Genomic DNA, 25,402 nt, shown 5'->3' with positions numbered 1-25,402 from the left:
TTCCCTATTGCCAACTGCTTCTCCCAGCCTAGAGAGCCAAGACCTGTGGCAGCACCCATCTAGTGCTCTCCACAGTGAGCACAGATCCAGAAATACCCCCTTTGGAATCTCATTTGTGACAATCAAGCTCTAATAGAAACACTTAGAGGAGGCTTAGGTCAGAATTCTTCACCTTTTATTTGGTCGCAGAACTCTTGAGCGGTCTGGAGAAGCCTTTGTCAGAATAAGGCTTTTAAATGCATGAAATGAAATTGGATTATAAAGAAAACCAAATTATACTGAAATACAGTTATCAAAATACTTTAAAAACACATTCACAGACCCCTGTGAGCTTCACCTCACTGGCCAGAATGCTTCCCTTGGGCTCCTCTCTCACTGTCAGGAGATGATGTCTGGAAAGTGCTTTGAACACCATAAAGGCTCTTCAAATGGCAGCTGTGATTGTTGAATTATACTTAAATTGAACTGAGTTTTCTGAACATCCCAGGATCCTGTGGCTAATTCTGCCCACCAGAAGGGAGTATCTCTCAACCAATCAAGCATTTGTCACATAACTACTTAGTATGTGCTAAGTGCTAGGGCCACAAAAGCAAAATGAAATGATCTCTGAGCTTACTTACTGCTGGGGGACACATGTGGATAATTAAGTGTATATATACAATAAAAAAAAGAGGAATTTATGAGAAGGCACGGGCACTAGCATGGGGGTGGTGGGGTGGTGGTATCTGGAAAGACTAGGACAGAATATCAGAATTCAGTCACAGGCAACTTTCCCTCTACCAAGAGCCCCCACCCACCCACTGGTGCTGGCTCCACTACCATCCACCCTTCCATTTCTCCACCTGGTCCAGAAGGGCATCGTGAGACACTTTGTCACCTGCCTCGTTGAAATTCTTCTATGTGGCACTTCCTTTATTGACCAGCCTACTCACCCTGTCAGAAAAGGAGATAATGTAATAAATGGTAATAGTAATTTGATGTTTGGATTAGAAATGTCCTTGTGGATTGATTGGGAAGAGAAATTAAGGCAGAAGAGGCCACAACATCAAGACTGTGTGATTGTCACTTTGGACAGAATGACTTTAAATAATGGACTCACTCAGCCCAAATTTATCTCAAAATCTGGCTCTAAATTTGTCTGCTAAAGACCAGTGGCAAGTCCTCGGTTCTATAGCATCCATTCGTCTCTCCCCAGGCTTCTACAGCCTAAAATTTATTGCTTCTCCAATTGGTCTATGGGAAAATGCAAAGAATTATTTTTCAGATCCATCCCAAAGAGCTTTCTAGCAGAGTACAAATGTTTGTGAGTCACACGGGGAAAAACGGAAGTCATATTTAATTCATTTGAGAATTAAATATTAAATAATATTAAATATTAAGATAATGAGGCCCCTCACTTATAGCTGCTCAAAATTGTTTTTAAGTTCATCTTTAAGAAAAGTTGATGAAGCAACAGGCTTCATTCCTGGCTACTTAGAAAATATCTTATGTTTCCTTGGATAAGCCCTTTCATCTGCTTCAGGTCTCAGGGTACTTACCTAGAAATTAAATGTAAAATGCCTGGTTTTTTTTCTTTTGAATCTTGAGCTATTTAGAAGACAGAAGTTATATACCTATAGATATCTACGTACTTTAGTCTAGGCCAGTGATTTCGTTGGTGTGGGTAACTTCCCCCATACGGAAACTCTCTCCACCACAATACAGGTCAACAACTCTTCTATAACTTAAAGTCTTAAGAATTGCCTAGGTGAAGGTAGATGTTATGTATGTCCACTTAAGTGACTTACCCATGTTCTCACAACCAACATGTGTCAGAGGTAAGCTTAGAACTCAGGTCTTCCTTTCTCCAGAACTAGTCCTCTATCTGCTCAGCCATGATGCTACTAGCTAGGTGGCCCCATCGTGGATAGAGTTCTGGGCCCAGAGTTGGGGAAACATGAACTCATATCTGGCCTCAGATGCTTTCCAGCTGTGTGACCCTGGGCAAGCCTTTTGACCCTTTCCAGCCTCAGTTTTCTAGAAAGTGGGGATGTTAATAGTGCCTACCTCACAGGGTCGTCATGAGGACAAAATAAGATGACGTTTGTAAAATACTTTCAAACTATTAAAACTCTATGTAAATGTTATCCATTATTATTATATGTATACATACCTATAGATATGTGTGTGCAGGTTTGTAGCATTTGTATACAAGAATCTGAGAAAATGTGGGTCTTTTTACTTGATGGGTGAATTCCTGGGAATGACTAGTTAGCTATACAGGGTTCCAGGCTTTTGATAAAATCTCTGGCAACTGGTGATACTTTCTCTTCCTCTGCAGTGTATTGGGTTGCATAACCCTAAAAGACTTTAAAAAATATATATATATATGTGCATCTACTTGCAAGTTTTTAAATTGATTTCTTTGTCTTGAATAAGAGGTCTCTTTTGAGAATAATTCGGGCTGAAGAGAAAGTTCAATTGTGGATAAGCCAGAAAATATGTTTTTAGGTACAATATGGGATAGTGATTCCCTAAAAATACCAAGTTTTTATAGTTAGATTTGTGGCAGCTGGGTGGCACAGTGGACAGAACACTGAGCCTGGAGTCAGGAAGACCCATCTTCCCGAGCTGAAATCTGGCCTCAGACACTTAACTAGCTGGGTGACCCTGGGCACATCTCTTCACCCTGCTTGCCTCAGTTTCTTTATCTGTAAAATGAACTGGAGAAGGAAATGGCAAATCACTCTGGTATCTTTGCTGAGAAAACCCCAAATGGGATCACAGAGTCACGCTTGGCTGAACAACAGCAAAGTTACATTTGTCTTCTTATGTAATTAGGATCATAGATTTAGAGATGGAAAGGAAGGACCTAAAGTTCATCTAATCCAACTTCCTCATTTTGTAGAGGAACCAGTTGAGACCCAAGGAGGTTGAACAACTTATTCAAGGTCATACATGGTAAGCGGCAGAGGCAGGATTTGAACCCTAGTCTTCCATCTCCAGAACCAGCACCCTTTCCAGTACACAGTCATCTAAGTGTTAGTGTCTGTCTTTAAAAAAATCAAATTGAGGGCTTAAAGGAGCATTCATATACTCACCAGAAAATAGCTAAGTGCCAATTGGACGCACTGCTCTGCTTTTTACTCATGATGATAATGATCATCTCTGGAACTGTAGAATAGGGCTTGCAGGCTTACCAATTACATACATCATCTCAGTGTTGTAGAAAGATAACTTGGTGGTTTTCTTTGGGGCCTTTGAGAGATCAGACTCAGAGATGCATGAACCTTCCTAGAAGAAGATGCTGCTCATGTCCATCAGGGCTAAAGTTTCTGATGGATTTTCCCACTCGTCCTGGTGCTCGACTCTGATGAGTCAAAGACTTTGCTTTCTGGTTTGTTCGCAATCAGCAGATTATAAACACAGGAGGCTCTTGTCACTCTTGACAAGGCTGGGATGTCTTGGTGACAAGGCTCTTGTCGCCTTTCAGTCAGTTGGGTGACAGTGGGGATGCCATCTGCTGCAGAAAATGGGCTTATCAAGATTTCATCAAGGAGGCTGTCTCCCTGTACAAAGTGGTGATTGGCCCACAAGTGTTTGTATATTTTTACCTCCTCTCTGGCTGCCAGCAGGTCACCTTGAGACAATGATCTGTGGGCAGGTACCAGGCCCAGGTGAACAGGCTTATATTGGCATTGAGTTACTGACTTTGGTTCAATAGTATTCTATTCCAACCATTTGAAAACACTTGCTAATTAGGGATCTGGGATTTCATTGATGGAATTCTCTTTGGGCAACTATTCTGTGCCTTGGTCCTCAAGAATTGCCTGGAGCACTGAGGTTCAATAACATGACCAGGAACTCTTTGTTTCCTCCCTTCCTTTCTTCCTTTCTTCTTTCCTTCCTTCATCCCTTCCTTCCTCTGTCCCTTATTTCCTTTCTTCCTCCTTTGTTTTCTTCCTTCCTACCTCTCTTCCTTCCTCCTTCCTTTCTTCCTTCTTTCCTTCCTTTATCCTTTTCTTCCTTATTTTCTTCCTCCCTTTCTTCCTTCCTTATTTCCTTTTTTCATCCCTTTTTTTCTTACTCCTTTTCTTTCCTCCTTCTTTCCTTCATTCATTCCTTCCTCCCTTCCTTCTTTCCTTCCTTATTTTCTTCCTTTTTCCCTTCCTTCCTCCCTTCCTTATTTTCCTTTTTCCTTCCTCCTTCTTTCCTTCCTTCATTCCTCTCTCTAATTATGTTTCATTTGGCAAGTTAATATTACCAAGTGTTCCGTGCAGTGATGCTCCGTGTTGCCTTATGGCGCATAGCCAATCTCCGCCGACATTACCGTCCTCTCCTTTAGCTGCCCCTTTCTTGTTTATCCTGGCTTCCTTCTCCATCAGAATGTCAGCAGCAATACGCTTTAGTTCCTCCAATCACATGTTAATTCACTAGTCACCAGACAAAGATTTCAGATTGAGAGCACCAAGTGTTGGGTCAGTGTGTAGAGACTGTCTGAAAACTATAGGTTTCAGAGTGTCCTCTGCCTGCTTCTCATGTTATGATGAGCTTCTTCATGTAAGGTGTCTCCAAACTCTTAGTGAGTGTAATTTTAATCGATTAAAACACCACTTTAGGGGTGATTTTATGGCCATAGAACTAGGGATGAACAGGACCTCAGAACCTCTCCAGTCTAACCCCGACCTTTTACAAATGGGGACACTGAGGGCTCAAGAGGTCATGTGACTTGCTGAAGGTCACCCAGAGGGAGTAGATAGTAGAGCTAAGATAGGAACCAAGTTCCTCCGACTCTCGATCCTGGATTCCTCCCACTACACCCTGCTGCCATCTTTGGCATGTGGCAGATCAGCACTGAACCCAGGGTGTTTCTGGCTTGCCCAGCATTCTTTCTCTCCCGCCATCGCCTTTGAGACTCTCCGGAGCCGCCTCTGTGCCACAGTGAGGCATCAGGATAGGACTTTGTGAGGGCAAGTGAAGATGCGAGGTTTAAGACGTGCAAACCATTGTCAGTGCTTGGATATTCTTGCATGGATTTTCTATTCTTTATTGAATCAGCCATGTGACTTGCGGACTCTCTCTCTCTCCTCATAAAAGTACGTACAGTCAAAAAAGGGCCCTTCAGTCAGCAGGCAGTTTTGAGAAGACCGGTTACAAACTGGCATGTCAGTGATCCTGACTTTGGCACTGAGGCATCTGTCAGGGGTGCCCAAGTCCAGCAACAGTAACACTAGCTGGCATTTGCATAGTGCTCTAAGGATTGCGAAGTGCTGTAAAAATATGATCTCATGTGACCCTCGTAACAGCCCTGGGAGGTAGGGGCTGTTATTATCCCCATTTCATAGATGGGGAAACTGAGGTTGAGAAGTTAACACTTTCCCAGGACCACACAGCTAATAAATGGCTGAGGCGGGATTGGAAATCAGGTCTTCTTGACTCTAAGGCCAGTGCTCTATCCATTTTGCCACCTTACTCCCCATTGTGTTAGTAAAATGAAGGTGTTGGACTCCATGACTGCTAGGGCGTCTTCCAGATCTAAATCTATGACTTTTTGCAATTATTTTTGTAGCTGAAGCTCCTTTCCCTTTCATTTTCTGTTTGTGGGTTTTACTGCGGGTAAATGAGGTTGATATGCCCTCTTTGAAAGTTCTCAGCAAATGAGCATGTTACTACAGCAACAGACTACAAGACTGAAGCCCACCTGAGTAGCATCTAACGTTTGATCAGGAACAGCTTACGAGAAAGCTAATCCAGCACTTTCTCCATGTGCATGGCAGTTTTTATGCCGTGGGGTGATTAGGCACAAATGGGAAACAACTCATGTGAATGGGCATGAATAGCCTTACTGGAAGTTGATGTCAGAGCAGATCGGCTCCTCCCTGGGGCAGACACAGACGCTCTGCCCCAGACTCTCTGCTGTGATATACCACCCAGCCCTGCCCTGAAGTGAACCTTGGAGGAAGGCTTCGTGGGCCTGGGGGAAGGTGCCAGAAGTGGACCTCTTTCCCAGTACTATTCACTAGAGTCCTTCGTTATAGCATTTAAAACTTTGTCATGAAATAGATACTACCAATGTGCCATGAAGAGAGGACTTTTCATTTAAAATATAACCCCACCAAGCCTTCTCTTCTCCAGGCTAAATGTCCCCAGTTCCTTCTACCTTCTCATTTCAAATGACATGATATCTGTAAAGTACTTAGCACAGTGCCTGGCACACAATAGGTACTTCATAAATGCTCATTCCCTTTTCTTCCCTTCTCTGCAAGGCCCTTCATCCTATTGGTTGCTCTTCTCTGGACATTCTTCGATTTCTCAACATCCCTCCTAAAACATGGGGCTAGAACCTGAATGCAATATTTCAGGTATGGTTAAACTGACCAGGGCAAGACATTCTCTTATGGCACTGCCATGTCGCATTGTTGACTCATAGAATTTACCATCTGTTAGAATCCCAAAACTTTTTCACAGGAACTGTTATCTAGCTGTGAAGCCACCCCTTCCTACCTGGCACCGTTCTATACCTGCGAAATTGATTGTTTGAACCCAAGTGTAGAACTTTACATTCATCCCAATTCAATTTCATCTAATTCAATTCAACCCGTCATTCTTCTTGTATCCAACACTAGCCATTCCTCAGCTTTGTGCCATCTACAATGGTGACAGGAATGCCACCTGTGGCTTCATTCCAATCTTTGATGAACGTGTGGAACAGTACAGAGTCACTGGCAGACTCCTGAGAACTTTACTGAAGATTCTCCCACGACCTCCCCCAACCCACTCTCCCCAACGCTCCACTTTGACATTGACCCAGTAAATGCAAGCTCTTGTAGTCTGGTCATAAAATCTAGCCCACATCTCTTATCTTGTCCCCAGTTTTCAATCAGCATTTTTGAGTGAATGGGGAAGCTAGCATCTAGGAAATAAGTAACAATGACTATTTAAAAGAGCTTTTTAAAAAAATAACAACTCTGAATTTGATTTGTGGATGAAGCAGTAGAACCTAGAAAATATATTAATAATTCATTGTTTCTTTTAAATGCAAAAATGACTGTCTCACACCATAAGGAAGTTCTGTAACCCATTTATCTCCACTGGATTTTTGGAATTTATGCACACTGTCCTGATTTCCCTTTGTGACCAAGGGTATGTGTTTGTAAGACAACAGAACAGAACAAAGTTAGCTGGCCCCTTTGAAGCTAGAACCATCATTTTATTAATGCCCAGGGATATGAGGGAGGAGAAAAATTCAGCAGTCCAGTGTTGCTGTGGATTCTGAAGCATCATGGTCCTTCTCTGTTTTAGCCACATCATGCATGAGCTGATTGAAACAGAACGAGTTTACGTAGAGGAGCTTCAAAGTATAATTGAGGTAAGCTGACTGTATTTCTGGAAATACCCAGATTCAACTGAGATTCTGTTGCGCAATAAAAATCCAAACTCTTCATGTTAGTGGATAAATGATCAGTCTTGGATTCAGGAAGGCCTGGGTTCAAATCCTATCTCTGACACTTACTCCCTTTTTGACTTCATCTCTCAGTGCTCCAAGCAACCAACTCTTCAAGACTGGGCAGGCTGCTAATCTGTGCCTGCGGATGGAGTTTTCATACCAGGAGTCCCCCATTCTAAAGAAATTACAGGTCTAAAACCTTAGCCCACTGAAAAAACAAACAAGCAAACAAACAAAAAACATTTCCTTGGATCTTAGTAATTCCCATCAAGATTTTAATACAAAAACAATGCTTTCTGGCTTTATAAGCCATGTACTTCCTACCATTCAGGAATCTGAAAATCATAGTAAAAATGACATTGATATGGCTAGTAGAACTGTGGAGAAACAAGTATACTCATTCATTGTTGGTGGAATTGCAAAGTTCTAAAATCCTCCTAGAAAGCAATCTGGCAGTACACAGTAAATGTTATTGAAATAATCTTTTATTATTTATTAAAATAACTTTTACCCAATAATTCCATTGTTAAGGATATGACCATTCCAAAAGAGGTTATCAAAAAAGAAAAAAATCTGATCAAAAATTTTCATAGCAGCATTCTATATGTGTGTGTGTGTGTGTGTGTATATATATATATATATATATACATATAATACATACATATATAAATATACATATTCCATCTATATAGAAACAAAATGAGAACAGCCTAAATGTCCAACGATAGGGTAATGGTTAAATAAATTATGGTACACTCATTTTATTGAATATTATAAGGCAATTAAGAGAGTTAAGTATGAGGAATATGAAGAGAAAAAGTTCATGAAAATGAATGAGCGTAGAGTCCCGATGGGGCTTAGAGGGAGAGACCAAAATAACATTCTGATACCTGGTATGCTGAAATTAATTCATTTAAATGTAAATAGTTATTAAGCAAGCATAGTTGTTTGCATTGATGGTGAATGTCAAGTTGTTAACAAGATATTTAGTTAAAATGTTTAAATTGCACTTATGGATAGCATTTCATCTGATATAGCAAGATCAAATCTTACATAAAACTTTTCTCACGTGATGCCTTAGGCAAATCTTAAAGTTTTCAGTCTGTTCTGTTCCTCAGCCTTCCATGCTGAAAAAACCAGGGACAGTGGCCCTTTTTTGGTGATTTTGAAGCATTTTCTTTTTCTTAAGTACGGATTTCGTAAAAATGCAACCCCTGCCAAGTATTTTTGATAGTTGTTTTACAAACTGTGGAGAAAATTTTGTGAACTAGAGAATGCATCCTAGAGATGGTCTCCCTCTCATTTTGTTGTAGAGGAAACTGAGTGGCAGGTAAAGTGTTGGGGAAGGGGGAGGGTGTTAACCTCATGACCTTGGGCGAGTAACTTATCAAATCATAGATTGACAGCACAGAGGCCATCCAGACCAGTGACATCAAACTCAAATAGAAACAGATCCCCGCTGGCTGCATAGTGACTCAGTTGTATTTTTGTTAATTTTTTTAAACATTCCCAGTTACACTGTTATCTGGTTCTAATTGAGAATTTTGCAACTATGGGTTTGGCACCTCTTATCTATCCAAGCTCTTTATTTTATAGATGAGGAAACTAAGGTCCAGAGGTGTAGTGACTTGTCCAAGGTCATGCAGTGGCAGAGTGAGGATTTGAGCCCACGTCTTTCAGCTCCAAATTCAGTGTCTTTTCCATCTAACTTGTTGGTACCACAGAGCTAGCAATGTGGTGCTTTAGCATTCAGAGAAGTTAAACCATGCTTTCTCGCATGGCACATACCCTCTGGTCCACCTCTGAAAGCACAAAGGTGGCCTCATTCCAGTCCCAGGGCCAAAAGGCTATGTACTTCCGCAGGCAGTTTATTGAGGAGGGTGGGTAGCAATCCCAGCAGAAAGCTGTCAGGTTCCCTTGTGGGGGATGGCCTGTGGATTGCCCATTTGTCAGCTTATTAATGTTGGCAGTCCCAGGAGGGGGATGGGGGGGCAGCGTCAGAAGAATTCTTCTTTACAGCTGGAAGAGACCCAATAGCCGGAAGAGACCCAATAGCCCACCCAGGCCAACCTCCTCATTTTACAGAGAAGGAAACTGAGGCCCAGAGAAGTAAATGTCTTACCTAGGGCTACTCAGGGGTACAGATCTGAGACTGAAACCCACATCTTCTGATTGTAAAGCCAGCACTTTTCCCCCTGTAACTGGGTGAGAGGGAAAGGGGTGAATCTGGAGCATCTTTTCTGTGTTCCTATCTGTGATACCCAGCACCTCTCCACCCTCTGCAGGGTTACGCGGCAGAAATGGACAATCCAGACTTAAATCACCTGATCCCGGTTGCACTTCAGAACAAAAAGGAAATTCTCTTTGGAAACCTCCATGAAATCCACGAATTCCATAACAGGTGTGTATCTCCCAGATGATCCCTGCTCCCTGCAAGGTTCTACCTCCTCAGCCCCCACCCTTGGAATCCCTCATTCCATTCAAAACTGGGCTCCAGCACCACCCACCTTACACAGAAAAGCTGTGCCAGGCACTGTGTTCAACAACCAAACAGTCCATGTCCTCAAGGAGGTTACAGTGAGGGTGGGGAGAATTGAGGTGTGGTGTGTAAATAGAGAAGAGGAAGGATGGAGCACTTAACAACTCAAGAGATCAGAGAAGACTTCCAGAGAAGGTCAATGTTGACTTGCTCATTCTTTTTGTGACTATGTTATGGACTGTAATATAATTAAAGTTTATTAGGGCTGTGGACTATCCCTGTGATTTCATGGATATGGGAAATCCCCATGAGGGAATGCCCTCTATTAATGTAGGTGGGCACCTTCTGTTACTTGGATAATACCTTTGTTATATATTATTATGTATTGTTTTGGAACTCAGGTCTTCCTGGATCTTATGCCAGATTTTCTTGCCCCAAACTATGCCACCTCGCGTATTCTTTTATAAGGGTGTATAAATATAAATATATAAAGGTGTGGGTATATGTATATATGCATATATGTGTACACCCGTATGTCTGAGACCTAGAATTTTTTGATATGTGTATAAATATATATACAGATTACATAGAAAATACATGTATGGATGGATATATGTGTATGGGGATATATGTATAGACATACATATACACATATAACTGAGACCTATATTTCACACAGGTATGTATAGCTACATATACCAGTGTACATTAAAAACACATGTATGTGCAGATACATGTATGTACATATGCATATGAAGGGGCTGTATCCATTGATAGAGCACCAGGCCTGGAGTCAAGAAGACCTAAGTTCAAATCCAGCCTCAGATACTTACTGGCTAGGTGACCCCGGGCAAGTCACTTAACCCTCTTTGCCTCAGTTTCCTCATCTATAAGATGAGCTGGAGAAGGAAATGGCAAACCACGTCAGTATCTGTGTCAAGAAGACCCCAAATGGGGTCACGGAGAGTCAGACAGGCCTGAAACAGCTGAACAACAACATGCCTGCATGCATACATGTGTCTGAGACCATAATTTCATCGATGCGCATATATATACAGAGATGTATACAGAAAATACATGTGTGTATACATACATGTGCGTACACATTCCTGAGAACTAGAATTTCAGCAGTGTGTATATAGACACGTGCACAGATATACGTAGAAAATCATCTATATGCACATATACGTATGTGTATATGTGCATAGACATATACATACACATATCTGAGACATAATTTCATTGGTATGATAATCTTACACATGTACACAGAAATACATATATTTGTGAATATATTTAAGTGTGTGTATAACTATATACACACATATACCTACATATCCGCATAAATCTGAGACCCATAATTTCACTGGTGTAGGGTACGCCTTCTACTAATGCAGATCAATAACTTTTCTGCTACATATCATCTCAAAGGATTGCCGTAGATACTGAGAGGGTAAATGACATATCCAGGGTCACTCAGCTAGTATGTGTCTGAGAAGGGATTTGAACTCAGGTCTTCTTGACCTTGAGGTCTGTGTTCTATCTGCTCTGCCACATTGCCTCACAAGTAGCTATCTATACCTATGTAAGATAAGATCAAAATCAGGTTCCCTGATTTGGGTGAATAGAATCGTCCTACAAGATTCCAAAGAAGAAATATGGAGGGGGGAAGTTCCCATCATTTCCATTTCTGTACCGTTGTTAAGCAGAGGAGTTTGTGGATAATACTCAAACTGAGAAGCCAGGTCATAGTAGTAGACGCAGCAGCCGTGTTAATTTCCTGGGCTCCAGGTCCTGATTACACTTGTCAGCGCCCAAAGGAATTCCTGTTTAACCTCCCTGGATTAAGGAGGAAGCAGTGTAATGCTGGGGCTGGAGCTTGGAGCCTATAATTAAGTCACCGCCCAAACCAGACTGGTTTCACCCCTAGTCGTCTTCAATGTTGCCTCCCTCATTGCCCAGCATGAGAGTATTCAAGGAGGAGAGGGAAGGGGGTGCTGGGATTTGAATAAAACAAAAAATGGCTTTTTTTCATTTCGTTCAAAATGAGAATTTAAAAACAGATTTTTCATCAACATAGCTTAGGAATCAAGGCAACTAAGGCAGCTTCTTGTGGTTTTGTTTCAGGAAAGGGCATTCAGACTGATAAAAAAGGGAGTCTTAGGTTTTTGTATTGCATTTTGTCCAATATTTAGAGGCAGTGAGGACAGTTAGTCAGTTCCTGGGCTGTCCCTATTGGGCGGAATGTCCCTGAAAGCTCCTGAACTAGGATTGTGGGATTTATATCTGGAAGAGACCTCAGGGGTCATCTGGTTCAGCCTTCTCATTTTACAGATGAGAAGACTGAGGCCCAGGAAGTAAGCATCAGAGGTGAGATTGGAATCCATGTCATCGCTCCTTCCCTAGCACCGGACCCCCTCTCAATGGAGAACATACTCTCTTCTCCTGGTTCAGTTTTAACAAAAATTACCGTGGGAAGAAGACAGAACAATGGGAGTGGAAGCAGGAAATTCACGACTTGGTGAATGAATAAGCATTTCTTAAGCACCTGCTGTGTACCAGGCAAGCCTGGGCTACGAGCTGAGGCTACAGAGGCAAGCTTGCCAGCGAGAGAGGCAGTGCTGGGAAGGCGCTTGAGCACTCTGAAGCTGGCAAAACCCTTCACACACATCATCTTATTTGAGTCTTACAACTGCCCCGCGGAGGAAGCACTACAGGTGTTATCCCAACACTTTTACAGATGCAGAAAATGATTCTTCCAGAGGTGCCAGGATTGCATAAGGTCACATGGCCAGGTGGGATTAGAGCTCAGGTCGGCTAGGGCTCTACCCACTGGGGCACGCTTCCTTTCCTCTGCTCCAGCCCCCTCATTTTACACATAAATCAATAAGCATTCCTTAAGCGCTTACTATGTGCTAATCAGCACTGGAAATACAAAGAGAGGCAAAAAAATTGTACTTGCCCCTCAGGGAATGTATCCCCCTTCCTAAGGAGGGATACATAGGAAGAAATGGAGGTTCACAGGGAAGGGACTTGCCCAAGGTCACACAGCTAGTCAGTGGGAGGTCCAGCACTAGAACCTGAGGTTTTTGACTCCACGTCCAGCATTCTATGTCATCAGGCTTAGGGCAGAAACACAGAGAGACGGGTAGACAGACCTAGGTAGACCTTAATAGATGGATAGATAGCCATAGAGAGATAGATAGATAGAGAGGCATAGACAGACAGATGGACAGACAAACAGACAGGCAGTCAGACAGACAGGGAGAGACAGATGGAAAGACCTAGATAGACATTAATAGATAGACAGACAGACAGATGACAGATAGATCAATAAATAGATGGATAGATAGGCATTGACAGATAATTGATGTACAGATATAGATGGATATAGAGATGGACAAGATATTGTGAAATAAATATGGATGGATGGATTTAATAGATTATATATATATATATATACATACACATAGATATGTAGATATAGAAATAAATGGACTTAGACACTGATAGATGATTGATACACAGATATAGATAGATATAGAGCTAGATAGACAAGTAGACATAGATAAACATTAATAGAGAAATATGAATCGATGGATGAATAGATGATTGCTAGATATACATGAATATATATATATATGTATATATATATATGTGTGTGTATATATATATATATAGTTAATGAGAGAGAGAAATGGGTATAGAAATAGATATGGATAGACACATAACACATTTATTAAGCTCTTTCCATTTACCAAGACAGACGTGTTCCCAGTGGAGAGGGGTCAACCCAAATCACCTTCTCCCAGTCACTGATAAATGCTCCTAAGCTGATGTACGTTTCAAAGGCACGTGAATACGCCATTGGGTAGCACCATTGTGGTCCAGCCCACCTGCCTTCCTGTTGTCTTGGTGTGCTCAGATTCTTAGGACTTGAGCCTATGAGAGGCAGAGGGGCCTTAGAGAGCATCCAGCCAAACCCACACTTGGGGGAGTTACCCACGCGGAAAGGGGCAGAGACAGGGACTCAGCCCGGCTCTTTTCCAAATGCTCATTCCCCTCCCCTCTTCACACACCAAGAGGCCCAGGAGCCTCCAGGCTGTTTGCCACTAGGGCTCAGGCCTGGTAGAGCCACCCTGGGTCTGGCCTGGTTCTAATAATAGAAGAGGTTCCGGGGTGTGGGCGGAAGCGATAACAGAAGTATTTTTAGGCTCCCTTCCTTCCCTACACATCCTATTCAAACTTGATCATTGTTCTGAAGCCAGTACATTAAAAAAAAATCAAAAACATCCACATTTTTCTCCTTAGAATTTTTCTTAAAGAACTGGAAAACTGCGTTGAAAATCCTGAATTTCTTGGCCGGTGCTTTCTAAAAAGGGTAAGTTCACTTTTCCTGGCTACCTGGAGTACTTCCATTTCATACGAGGTTCTGGATCAACTGGTGATTGCAAGGCACTGGCCTTGAACCTCTCATCCCCCAGTCCTTCCAATGGTGGGCCATTGTCCTGCGGGCACTTGTTAAGTGCCAGCTATGCGGCAGGATCTTTGCCGGATGCTAGACTTTTGTTGTTGAGCTGTTTCAGTGGCATCAAACTCTTCATGATCCCATTGGGGTTTTCTTGGTAAAGATACTGGAAGTGGTTTGTCATTTCCTTCTCCAGCTCATCTGACAGATGAAGAAACGGAGGCAGAGGGGGTGAAATGACTTGCCCAGGGTCACACAGCTACTAAGTGTCTGAGGCCAGATTTGAACTCATGGAGGCACAGAGGCAAAAAAGGAAACAGGTCTTGCCCTGTAGGGTCTTATAGTCTGTTGGGGAAACAACGGATACGTGTACAAAAAGAGTATATATCAATCAATCAACAAGCTTTTATTAGACAGCCACTACACATCAGACACTGTGCTAGGTGCTAGGGATAGAGGCAAAAACGAAACAGGCCCTGCCCTCACAGAGCTTACATTCTATAAAGAGAGACGACTCTTTCATCGATGAATTTTTTAAATTAATTCATTTTAGTTTCTAACATTCATTCTTATAAGATTTTGAGTTCTAAATTTTCCCCCCTTCCTCTTCTCCCTCCTCCCCAAGACAGCATGCAACCTGATATAGGCTAAACATGTACAATCATATTAAACATATATCCATATTAGTCATGTTGTGAAAGAAGAATCAGTGCAAAAGGGAAAAGCCATGAGAAAGAAAAAAACCAGGGAGAGAGAGAGAGAGAGAGAGAGAGAGAGAGAGAGAGAGAGAGAGAGAGAGAGAGAGCGCATATAGTATGCTTCCACCTGCATTCAGACTCCAGAGTTCTTTCTCTGGATGTGGATAGCATTTTCTATCATGAATCTTTTGGACTTGTCTTAGATCATTGCATTGTTGGGAAGAGCTAAGTCTATCCAAGTTGGTCATTGCACAATATTGCTGATACAGTGTAGAATCCCCCCTGGGGGATCACATACAAACATGCATGCATGCATGCATACATACACATACATACATACATATGTACATATGTGGATATGTGGATCATGCATGTGCCCTTGCCACTGTTTTTTCCTGTCTCTCTTTTTCAGACTTCCTCTTTAATCCCATTTCTTGGGAATCACAGAATTTGAGAGTGGGAAGTGACCTCAACAGCCCTGTAAGAAATCCCCCCATGACCTATCTGACAAAGGGTCATTCTGCTTGAAGACCCCTAGTAACCAGCCTCCTCTCAGCACCACCCATTTCACCGACTTCAAGCCTAAATTGGTCTCTGAGTGACTTCCATCCATTGTTCCAGGTCCTGCCCTCTGGGACCAAGCAGAACGAATCTCATCTATCTTTCATGACACCCCCTACTGCCAGAACACAATGACTATGGAGTCCTCCTCCCCAGAGTCTTTTCCGGGACTTGGGCTGAGCATCCTCCCCACCCCCTCACATGACAGAGACTCCAGGTCCTGGCTTATCCTCATTGTCCGTCTTCCTTTGGACATTCTCCAACAATGTCCTTGCAAAATTGTAGTGCCCAGAATGGACCTAGTAACTCTTTCTTCTAACTTTTTCCAGGAAGTAGCAATTGGCATAGCAATGAGTTAGCCCATGGGTTTATTCCAGAAAAGTCATCCAACTATGCATCAGAGCTTTGATGCAGTGATCCTAATGCAGGGCAGATACCGCAGGGAACTCTAAAGAAAGGAAGAAATGTGACTTGTCTACTGAACCATTTACAACTCTTGGCCAGAAATCTCAGGAAAATCTGTCTCTTTTTTACACACACACACACACACACGCTCTCTCTCTCTCTCTCTCTCTCTCTCTCTCTCTCTCTCTCTCTCTCTCTCTCTCTCTCTCTCAATCACATGTGACCAAGATAAGAGGACCAGGTTGGTTGGACTGAAGAGTGTTTGAAAAAATGTTATGAAGCAAATATGTATTGTTGATAGACCATAGAAGGTTCATGAGGGAAGTCAAGCAGATTGGAAAGGTAGGAAAGGACAGGGTTGTGAAGGATTTTTGTTGTTGTTGTTTTGGTCATTTTTTCCTTGTTTTTAAATAGTGTTTTATTTTTTCCCTAATTACATGTCAAGACAATTTTTGGCATTCATTTTTACAAGATTTTGAGTTCCAAATTTTTCTCCCTCCCCTCCCCTCTTCCAAAAGTAGTAGGTAGTTTGATATAGGTTATATATGTGCTATCATGTAAAGCATATTTCCATATTAGTCATAGTTGTGAAAGAAATAGATCAAAAGGGAAAAAAAACATGAAAAAGAATAGAGTATGTGAAAAAAAGATACGCTTTGCTGCGCACTCTGAGTCCATCAGCTCTCAGTCTGGATGTGGACAGCATTTCCCTCTGTGAGTCCTTTGCACTGGTGTGTGATCATTGTGTTGCTGAGAAGAGCTGAGTCATTGATAGCTGAGCATCATACGTGGCTGTGACTGTGGACAGCGTTCTCTTGGTTCTGCTCACTTCACTCAGCATCAGTTCGTGCAAGTCTTTCCAGGTTTTTCTGAAGTCCGCCTGCTCGTCATTTCTTATAGCACAATGGTATTCCATTATATTCATATACCACAACTTGTTCAGCCATTCCCCAATGGATGGGCATCCCCTCCATTTCCAATTCTTTGCCACTGAAAAAAGAGTTGCTATAAATATTTTTGTACATGTGGGTGTTTTCCCTCTTTTATGATCTCTTTGGGATACAGAACCAGTAGTGGTATTGCCGGACCAAAGGGTTTGCACATTTTTATAGCCCTTTGGGCATAGCTCCACATGGCTCTCCAGAATGGTAGGATCAGGGGCAGCTAGGTGGCGCAGTGGATAGAGCACCAGCTCTGGAGTCAGGAGGACCTGAGTTCAAATCCAACTTCAGACACTTAACATTTACTAGCTGTGTGACCTTGGGCAAGTTACTTAAATCTGTTGCCTATCCAAAAAAAACCCCAAAAAACAAAAACAGAATGTTACAAATAGTTGTAAAGGACTTTAAATGACAGAGTACTTTGTGTTTGATCTTGGAAGTAAGAGAAAGCTGCCAGGGCTGGTCAAGTTTCTGGAAGCAAGGGGTCCAACTAAAAGGCTGTTGAAATAATTCAGGCAACAAGTGATCATGGCCTATGCTAGGCCAGCAACTGCCTGAGGGGAAAGAATAATGATTAGAACTTCTGTGGAGGCAGAAAAGACAGTATGTGGCCACTGATTGTCTGTGTGGGATGAGGGAAAGTGAGCCCAGGATATAAACGTAGAAGACTGAAGGAATGGTGGTACTCACAACAGAAGCAGAGAAGTCTGGAAGAGGGCTGGCTTTGGGAGAATTTATTATAATAAGAGTCCAAGGCACAGGAGGAGGGTGGCTTAAGACACAGAGAAGAATGTTAGGGACAATGTAAATAGTTCCATGTTTGGGGCAGATGCCAGGGTATGACAATTTCTAAGGTCTCCCTAACCCCAACCCTGAGATTCGAGGGTTCTGTAGGGTTTTTTTTTAGATAAGAATAAAACCAAGGCTTGTGCAAGCTCATTGGCAGAGGTGATTGACACTGTTACCCAGCCCAGAAGACTGGGCAATCACTCTGTGGAGCCAGAAGGCAGCAGCTGTTGCTAATAGTGCCAATGAGGAAACCAGCCTCTCTCCCCTCCTCTGAGGTAACCCAGGACCTGACCTTTGTGTTGCGAAAGGGACTGTGTTGTTAGAAGGGAGAATGAGGCAGTTCTTTATGAGACATCTGTGAGGCAGAGCAAGGCCATTCTGGGTGGCCTTGATGCCCAAGAGGCTTTCCTTTGGCATCTGTATTTGTATTGGCATGCTGGATATATCCCTGGAGGGGCTCTCCTGTTTTGATCTGGACTTGATGAGGTCACAAGAGCAGCAAAGGCTGAGTTCTCTCTGAAACTTAAGAGTGAGCCCTTCCCTTATCACCTGGGCATTTCTCTGCCAGAGCTCCTGGGACCCTGCTGGTCAGAGATTGATGGTGGACCTTGACAGGCAGAAAACAGCACTACTCATCTCCTATTTTGATTTTCTTTTCTATCAGGGAGAGTGATCTTTAGACTGGAAAGAGTAGACCAAAAATGATGCAAAAAGGAATAGAAGCCCAAGATGGGTGAGGATAGCAAGAGAGCACATAGACACTGAAAGAGATCAAATGTCTTGGACCTGAACAAATTATACCGAAGTGTGTTGAAATAGTTCTTAAAAGAACACACCCAGTCTGTAACTGAATGGAAGGAATGGGATCCTCAAGAATTGATCCCCAAAGCATAGGAACTACAGGAGCAACAGATGGAAAGAGAAAGGAAAATTCGAGGTAGAGAAGATAGAGATTGAAGAGGGCCATCAGCCTTTCCAGGCATCGTTCCAGAGAGTGAAGTTAATGTCCTACGTGCCTCATCAGGCACTGAGGGGCTTTCCGAGAAACTCTCTTCCCACAGATTCCTTTCCCTGGGCCTGACCATTAGCCGACCTGGGCTAACGTACTTTTCTCCATTCTTTATCCAAACACTTGAATTTTTGCTTCAACTAAAAAAAAAAACCAACACAAAAACCAGGGATTATCTAGGGAAAGATATAAATTAAATTAGAGCAGAAAGCCAAGCTTCTGCCTAAATGTTGGAAATTGTCCTCACTAGGAGCTCCTAGCATGGTGGCGGTTGTTTTCCTGAAATGGTTGTTTCCTGTAGACTCCATTAGCATTTGAGGGGGCTGGACCTGGAAGGCCAAGCTAATGCCCCAATGCTTAAAAACAAACATGCAAACAAAAACCTCATTGTAATCCAGTGGAGCTGATAGCATCTTCTGAGATAAGGTGGGAAGAGAAGAGAGGATTATTAGAATGGAGCTCTGGGAATCATCTGTAACTGTTTACAATAAAACTTTTAAAAGTGGAAATATGACATAAAGCAGACTCTGGTACAGGCTGAAGAATTGTAGTGTACAGTATATACATATATACACACATGTAATGTACATGGTATGCATGTAACACACATGCATATACATACTCATAAGCACACGGTGCACATATACATGTACATATGTACACGCATACATATATGTTCATGCATACACACATATACACATGCACATCCATATGTACACACATATATGCATGTCTTGTATACATGGATGCATACACACATACATACACATACACACTGTATACATACACATATACACATATGCATATACGTGTGCACATGTATGCATGTGTGTGACGCACAGACCAACACACACACTGACCGGGACCACTTACGTTACAAATGCATACAGATGGGAAATAGAAGGAAGAATGACAAAACTATGAAGTACATGGGATGTCATTTAGTGTGGGCTTGTTTATTCTATCTGTTAAGTTAAATAACAAATATAAAACCTGCCCTAACTGTCTGTAAGGACAAGGGCTGTCAGTCCCAGGCCTCATTGCTTCCCCATTGAGATGCCAAGGGTGGGACCAGGCCAGGGTCTGTTTAGCTTGGCCTCCCCTAAGTCATGCAGTCTCCTCTCCCAAGAGCAGCAGCTGAGGTTAAAGACTAGACCTACAGGGAGAAGAGATAGGGGTCAGGGCAGGGCTGGAGACCCACTGCTCTCACTATTGGAGTGAAATAATGGGTGCCTCTGGAGTGACGCTACCTTGTCGCCTCCTGGGAAGCCTGGTGTCCCCTTATTTCACCTTCCCTTTGGGGGGCCGCTCTGATGCCTGCCCCCAAGTGATCTTTATTCTTTTTTTTCCCCATTGGAACAGGTCCCTTTAACCAGTCCTTTAATGAATGGCCTCTCAATGGCCTTTCGCCATCTTGATCACCTTCCCCTGCACATGTTCCAGATGGTCCGTATCCTTCCTAAAGCAAATACAGTTCACAGAACTGAACCCAGTGCTCCAGGGGTTGCATGACTGGGCAGTCAGACGAGCCCCTCCAGGCCATGGGCCGCTTTCTCTCTGCAGCCAGAGTTCATACTAACTTTTTGTGGCTTCCATCTTGTACCATTGGCTCATACTGAGCTGACAATCCACTAGCAAGCCCAGGTGTTGTTTTTTTTTCAGAAGGCCTGCCTTCCAACCTCACGTTTGCCCATCTTGCCCACGTGGAGTCACTTTCTTTAGCCTAAGCATGAGACTTAAGATTCACCCGTATTTCGTCTTATTTCTATGGGGACCAGTGTTCTAACCCATCACAGCTCTTTGGGCTCCTAAATGCCATCCACGGATCAGCTGACACGGCGAATATCAGAAGGGACGTGTTTTATAACTCAGATGTGATGTGAGATCACAGGATGCTAAGATCTCTGGGGCCAGAAGGGGCCTCAGTTGTCATCTAGTGTAGCCTATAATTAAAATGGATCCCTGCAGCCACGTATTGACTTAGAAGACTACAACTCAACATTATCTAGATTGTGTTGCCCTGTTTTTTATTTTGTTAAGCTTTTCCCAATTACATTTAATCTAATTCCTGCCAAGCTTAGGAGTCTCGCAGGCTTCATATGATGCCTCTGATGAAAAAGCTGAGACCCAGGCAGGGGGAGTGAGTTAGTTCAGGTCCTGGGCCTATCCTAGCCAGCAGCAATGGGGCAGGGAGATGGATGGGATGGTAAGGTGGGGAGTGATAGAGGAAGCAGAGTGGAGTTCTCTTGGCAGCCCAAGGCTTCCTATGAAATCCTGCTCTCTGAGTCATTGCAGACACTTCTGTAGGTCTATCTTCTTTTTTTCTTTAGTTTCCCTTACATAATGATCAATCAATAAACATTTATATGTGCGAGATGCTATGCTAAGCACTGAGGATACAAAAAGAGGCAAAAGACAGTCCCTGCCCTCAAGGAGCTTACAATCTAACATTTATACAGCACTTAAGGATTTTTACCGCACTTATGTGTGTAACCTCATTTGAGCAACGGGAAGGAATTAAAGACGTGTCCCATAGATTTCAGAACTGGGCCAAGAAACTGTTTCTTGATTCCTACAATAGTGTGAATTACTCCTAAAGAGACTTTTGGCCCCTTTGCCAATGAGACATTGGCAAGCAATTGGAAAGGCCCTGTTTCTAGAATCAGAGGATATCCAGGCTCTGCCATTTTGTACCTGTGTGACCTTGGGCAAGTGACCTCACTTCTCCCAGGACTGACTTCCTCATTTGTGAAACAAGAGAGCTGGAGTAGATGATTTCTGAGGTCACCTCCATAGGTCTCTCTATGAGCTAGTCTGGCCAGTTGGCCCCCTAAAGTGACCTACCTTTCATGACAGAATGCTGGGACCTTTCACCAACCCTCCTCTCAGAGGGGCATAGTGGGACCAGACACCACAATTAGGCCAACTCCCCCCCAACCCCTTCCACCATCTTAGCAGCAGATTAGAGAGAGCCCTCCACTTGGCGACAAAGAAGACCCAAGTTTGAAGCCTGTTTCAATCTTTGCCTTATCAAATGTCTTTGATAAGGGTCTGTTATCCAGGATATATAGGCAACTAACAGAAATACCTCATACCAAAAGTCGTTCCCCAGCTTATAAGTGGTCAAAGGATATGAATGAGTTGCTCTCCAAAAAAGATTATAAACCATTAATAATTATGTGGAAGAAAATGCTCCAAATCCCTAATAATTACAAATGAATGAAAAAGCATTTAATAAGTGCTTACCATCTACTATATAACTAAGTAGTATGTTAAGCCTTGGGGATACAAGGGAGAAAAACCAAGAAGGCTGTAATTAGGGGAGAGAACTCATTGAAGTTCTCTCATTGAGAGAAGTCATTGAAGGCGAGTGAGGCCCACAAGTCCTAGCAATTCAGTGACAGGGGCCCAGAAATCCAGAGCATACAGTAGAAGGACAGATAGTAAAGAGAAATAGAAATCAAATGCCACCTGGTGATATCACCTTAAAGATGACAAAACGTAGGACTAGTCAATGTTGGGGTGAGGGGCTGATTCCCTTTTGTTGCAGCTGTGAATTGGTCCACCCATTCAGGGAAGCAACTTGGAATTGGGCAAAGAAAGTGACTAAAATGGAGAGTTAAAAAAACTTTCAAAAAGTTATCATCAGAGAGTACCTGTGATCCATTATTTTTGACCTTTAAGATTTGGTTAATCACCAATACAATCAGGGGTTAGAGTATTAAAACTATTATTTTCATCTCCCTCCTTGATGGCTTATGTCTTTATTGCAATGTCTTCTACAAATCCCCTTGTTATGAAACAGCAATGCAATTCTGGGCATTTTTAAAAAGTAAACAATATTCAAAACTAGAAAATCAGGGCAAGAAATTATTTTTAAAATCCTTTGAGGGTGGGGGAGTTATTTTCTCCAAAAATTTTCAACCTTTTGCGAGTCTTCTCCAATTTGATATAATTTATGGGGTAAGGAGAAGAAACTATAGAAATAGGCCTTTATCTAGCACAATATTTTTTAACCATGAAACTAATTAGAAACTACATTTATCTTGCTTCTGAAAGCACTTTTTGCATTCTTGGGATCTTTGAAATGAAGAGGTATTACTTCTTAGCTGAAGAGACAGGGTGGGTTGTGTATATCTATTATATTTACTGCCTTACCTGGGTGAATAGGTGACAAATCACTTTTTAAATCTATTAAAACTAGAATTCCTAAGTTGAAATATATATTTTTAAAGGTATTTAAATCAGAGAAGTCTGGCTATAGAGATGTATAGGCAGAAAGCCCTGTCAGTCTGCTGGCCCCACTGGCCAAGATTTACCTTGGGTCGGCATTCTTTGTTCATTTATTTGGCAAGCATTGGTGGAATGGGGTACGAGTCATGGCTCTTCCACTTATTACCTGTGTCACACAGGAGAAACCACTTCTCTGTGCCTCAGTTTTCTCACCTGTGAAATGAGTTGCTTAGAACTGATACCTTCCAAGGACCCACCTAGCCAAAATCTGTGATGGCATCATCCCACTACATATCAAGCAGCAGCCCTGGGGCTTGCAAAAAGTAATAGCTTTTGGCCACAGTGTTCAAAGAGCTTAGGGGAGGAAAATCTGAAAGGAAATGATTGACCAAAGGGTTCTTCAAATTTTGCTGGACAAGAACTGTTCGGAAAGCTTCTTTGTATTTGATAGTGTAGGACCTCAATGGTGCCCATTCAGTGGTGGGGCTTAGAGAGGCAGGAAAGAAAAAGAGAGAGAGAGAGAGAGAGAGAGAGAGAGAGAGAGAGAGAGAGAGAGAGAGAGAGAGAGAGAGAGAAGGAGAGAAAGAAAGAGAGAAAGAAAGAAAGAGAGAGAGAGAAAGAAAGAAAGAAAGAAAGAAAGAAAGAAAGAAAGAAAGAAAGAAAGAAAGAAAGGAAGGAAGGAAGAAAGAAGGAAAGAAGGAAAAAAAGAAAGAAGAAAGGGGGATTAGGGAGAGGGAGAGAAAGAAGAAAAAAAGCTTAAAGAGGGGAAATCATGGAGGGGAAGAATTCTTTTCTTGGAATGCCTGGTGTAGGATAAAAATGGTGTTTGAAAAAGGTGCAAGGGTATATGTTCATGACATTTAGAACTATTTTTTAACTCCCTACTGGAGTTGGACAAAAGGGCAGTCCATTCCAGAGAAATAAGGAAAATGAGGCCTGAGGTGACTTCCTCAAAGTCACATACATAGTAACTGGCACAGCTTGGGTTGGAACTCAGATCCCATGAGTCCAAGTCTGAAATCAAATTAACTCCCTCATCTTTACAGATGTGGAAACAGACGCTGAGAATTTAAGTAACTTGCCCAATGTTGCACAGGTAGTGAGGAGAAGAGCAGAAATTAAACTTGGGCCCCTCCCACTCAAATGTGCTGTCTTTCCAGAACCTCTCCCTGCTTCTGCCCCCTATAATGCAACCACATCTGGTGCTGAGCCTTGCCCGGCTTCCAGGATGTCTCTGCTGTAGAAAACTAGAGAAACTCTGTGAATCAGGAACTCCAACTGAGACATACCTGGAGGCTTGGATTTTGTACACACCTGGCCTTTGCCCATCCCTCCTTCCCAACAGCCTCAGTTTTTTTTCCCCTTGACAGAGAGTACACTTGATAAAACCCGTGGCTCTTAATTGACCACAAATTCAATCTCAGTCAGCATTCTGATAAAGCTCCTAAAAATGCCAGTGCCCTCTCGGGAGACTGTAGTGAAAAGCTGATGTCCAGATCAAGGGAGGTCATTGGGTCAGAGATGTTATAATAGTGAGAACAATAATAGCGGCAGCAATAATAGCATTTACATAAAGCTTTAAAATTCTCTATTTATAAAGCACTTTAAAAACTTTGTTATCTCATTTGAGCCTCAAAACAACCCTGATAGGTAGGTGCTATTATTGTCCCCATTTCACAGATGAGGCAAACAGAGGTTAAGTGACTTGCCTAGGGTCACACAGCAAGTGTCTGCAGCAGGATTTTGCCTTGGGTCTTCCTGACTCCATTGTGCGCCTCTCTGCCTAGTCTAGGACTAGATGCCTAGCCATCCTGCTTCACTTCACGCTGGTCAAACCGAGCAGGGATAAGTAAGTTAGAGCATGTTCAGAGGACAGGAGACTGTGCCTTTCAGGGGTCACTTGAAGGGACTGTTCCATTTTTGTCTCAGTCTTCCTAGTGCCTAGTCCAGTGTTGGGGCACAAAGTGCTTAATAAATGCATGTTGGCTGGTTGGTGGATGGAGTGATTCTCTTCCTTGCTCTTAGCCTCAGTTTCCTCATCTATAAAATGTGGGGGACTCAATTAGATGGCTTCTAAGGTCCCTTTTTTTGGCTTGACCCCACTATTCATTTTCTGAGGAAGCCCCGTCACCACCTACCTGGGCCTGAGTTTACCCGAGCAGAGGCGAACTGGTCCAGGTCAGAAAGAGAGCAGGTCACAGCTTCTGTGTGGGCTGATCAGTTTTAGAATTGGGCCCATGAGTGGCCATGGTGCTTCCAGCCTGAGGGAGGGAGGAAGACCCAGCCTTAAAAACAGCAGCAGCCACCAGAACAACAAAGTGGAGCCAACCAAGGGTAGAATGGCTACCTGGGCTGGGATTGGATCGTTCCTCATTGTGGGTCTGCAGGCAAAC

General features: G+C 42.7%; 1 protein-coding gene across 11 annotated transcripts in view; it reads left to right on the top strand.

Annotated features, from left to right (window-relative positions):
• The window catches only part of MCF2L2 (MCF.2 cell line derived transforming sequence-like 2), a 362,380-nt gene that overhangs the window by 254,361 nt on the left and 82,617 nt on the right, over window positions 1-25,402 (top strand). For all 11 annotated transcript variants that reach the window (XM_020980835.2, XM_078147605.1, XM_078147604.1 and 8 more), the window contains 3 exons: window positions 7,282-7,348; window positions 9,712-9,827; window positions 14,217-14,286. In XM_020980835.2, the coding sequence (XP_020836494.1) occupies window positions 7,282-7,348; window positions 9,712-9,827; window positions 14,217-14,286 (253 nt within the window). The remainder of the gene's footprint in view (window positions 1-7,281; window positions 7,349-9,711; window positions 9,828-14,216; window positions 14,287-25,402) is intronic.

The sequence above is a fragment of the Phascolarctos cinereus genome, unplaced genomic scaffold (assembly GCF_003287225.1).
Source record: "Phascolarctos cinereus isolate Bilbo 61053 unplaced genomic scaffold, phaCin_HiC Scaffold_7;HRSCAF=346, whole genome shotgun sequence".
NCBI lineage: Eukaryota > Metazoa > Chordata > Mammalia > Diprotodontia > Phascolarctidae > Phascolarctos > Phascolarctos cinereus.
Note: the sequence above shows the minus strand (reverse complement) of the source record. Positions and strands in the feature narration are given on the sequence as shown.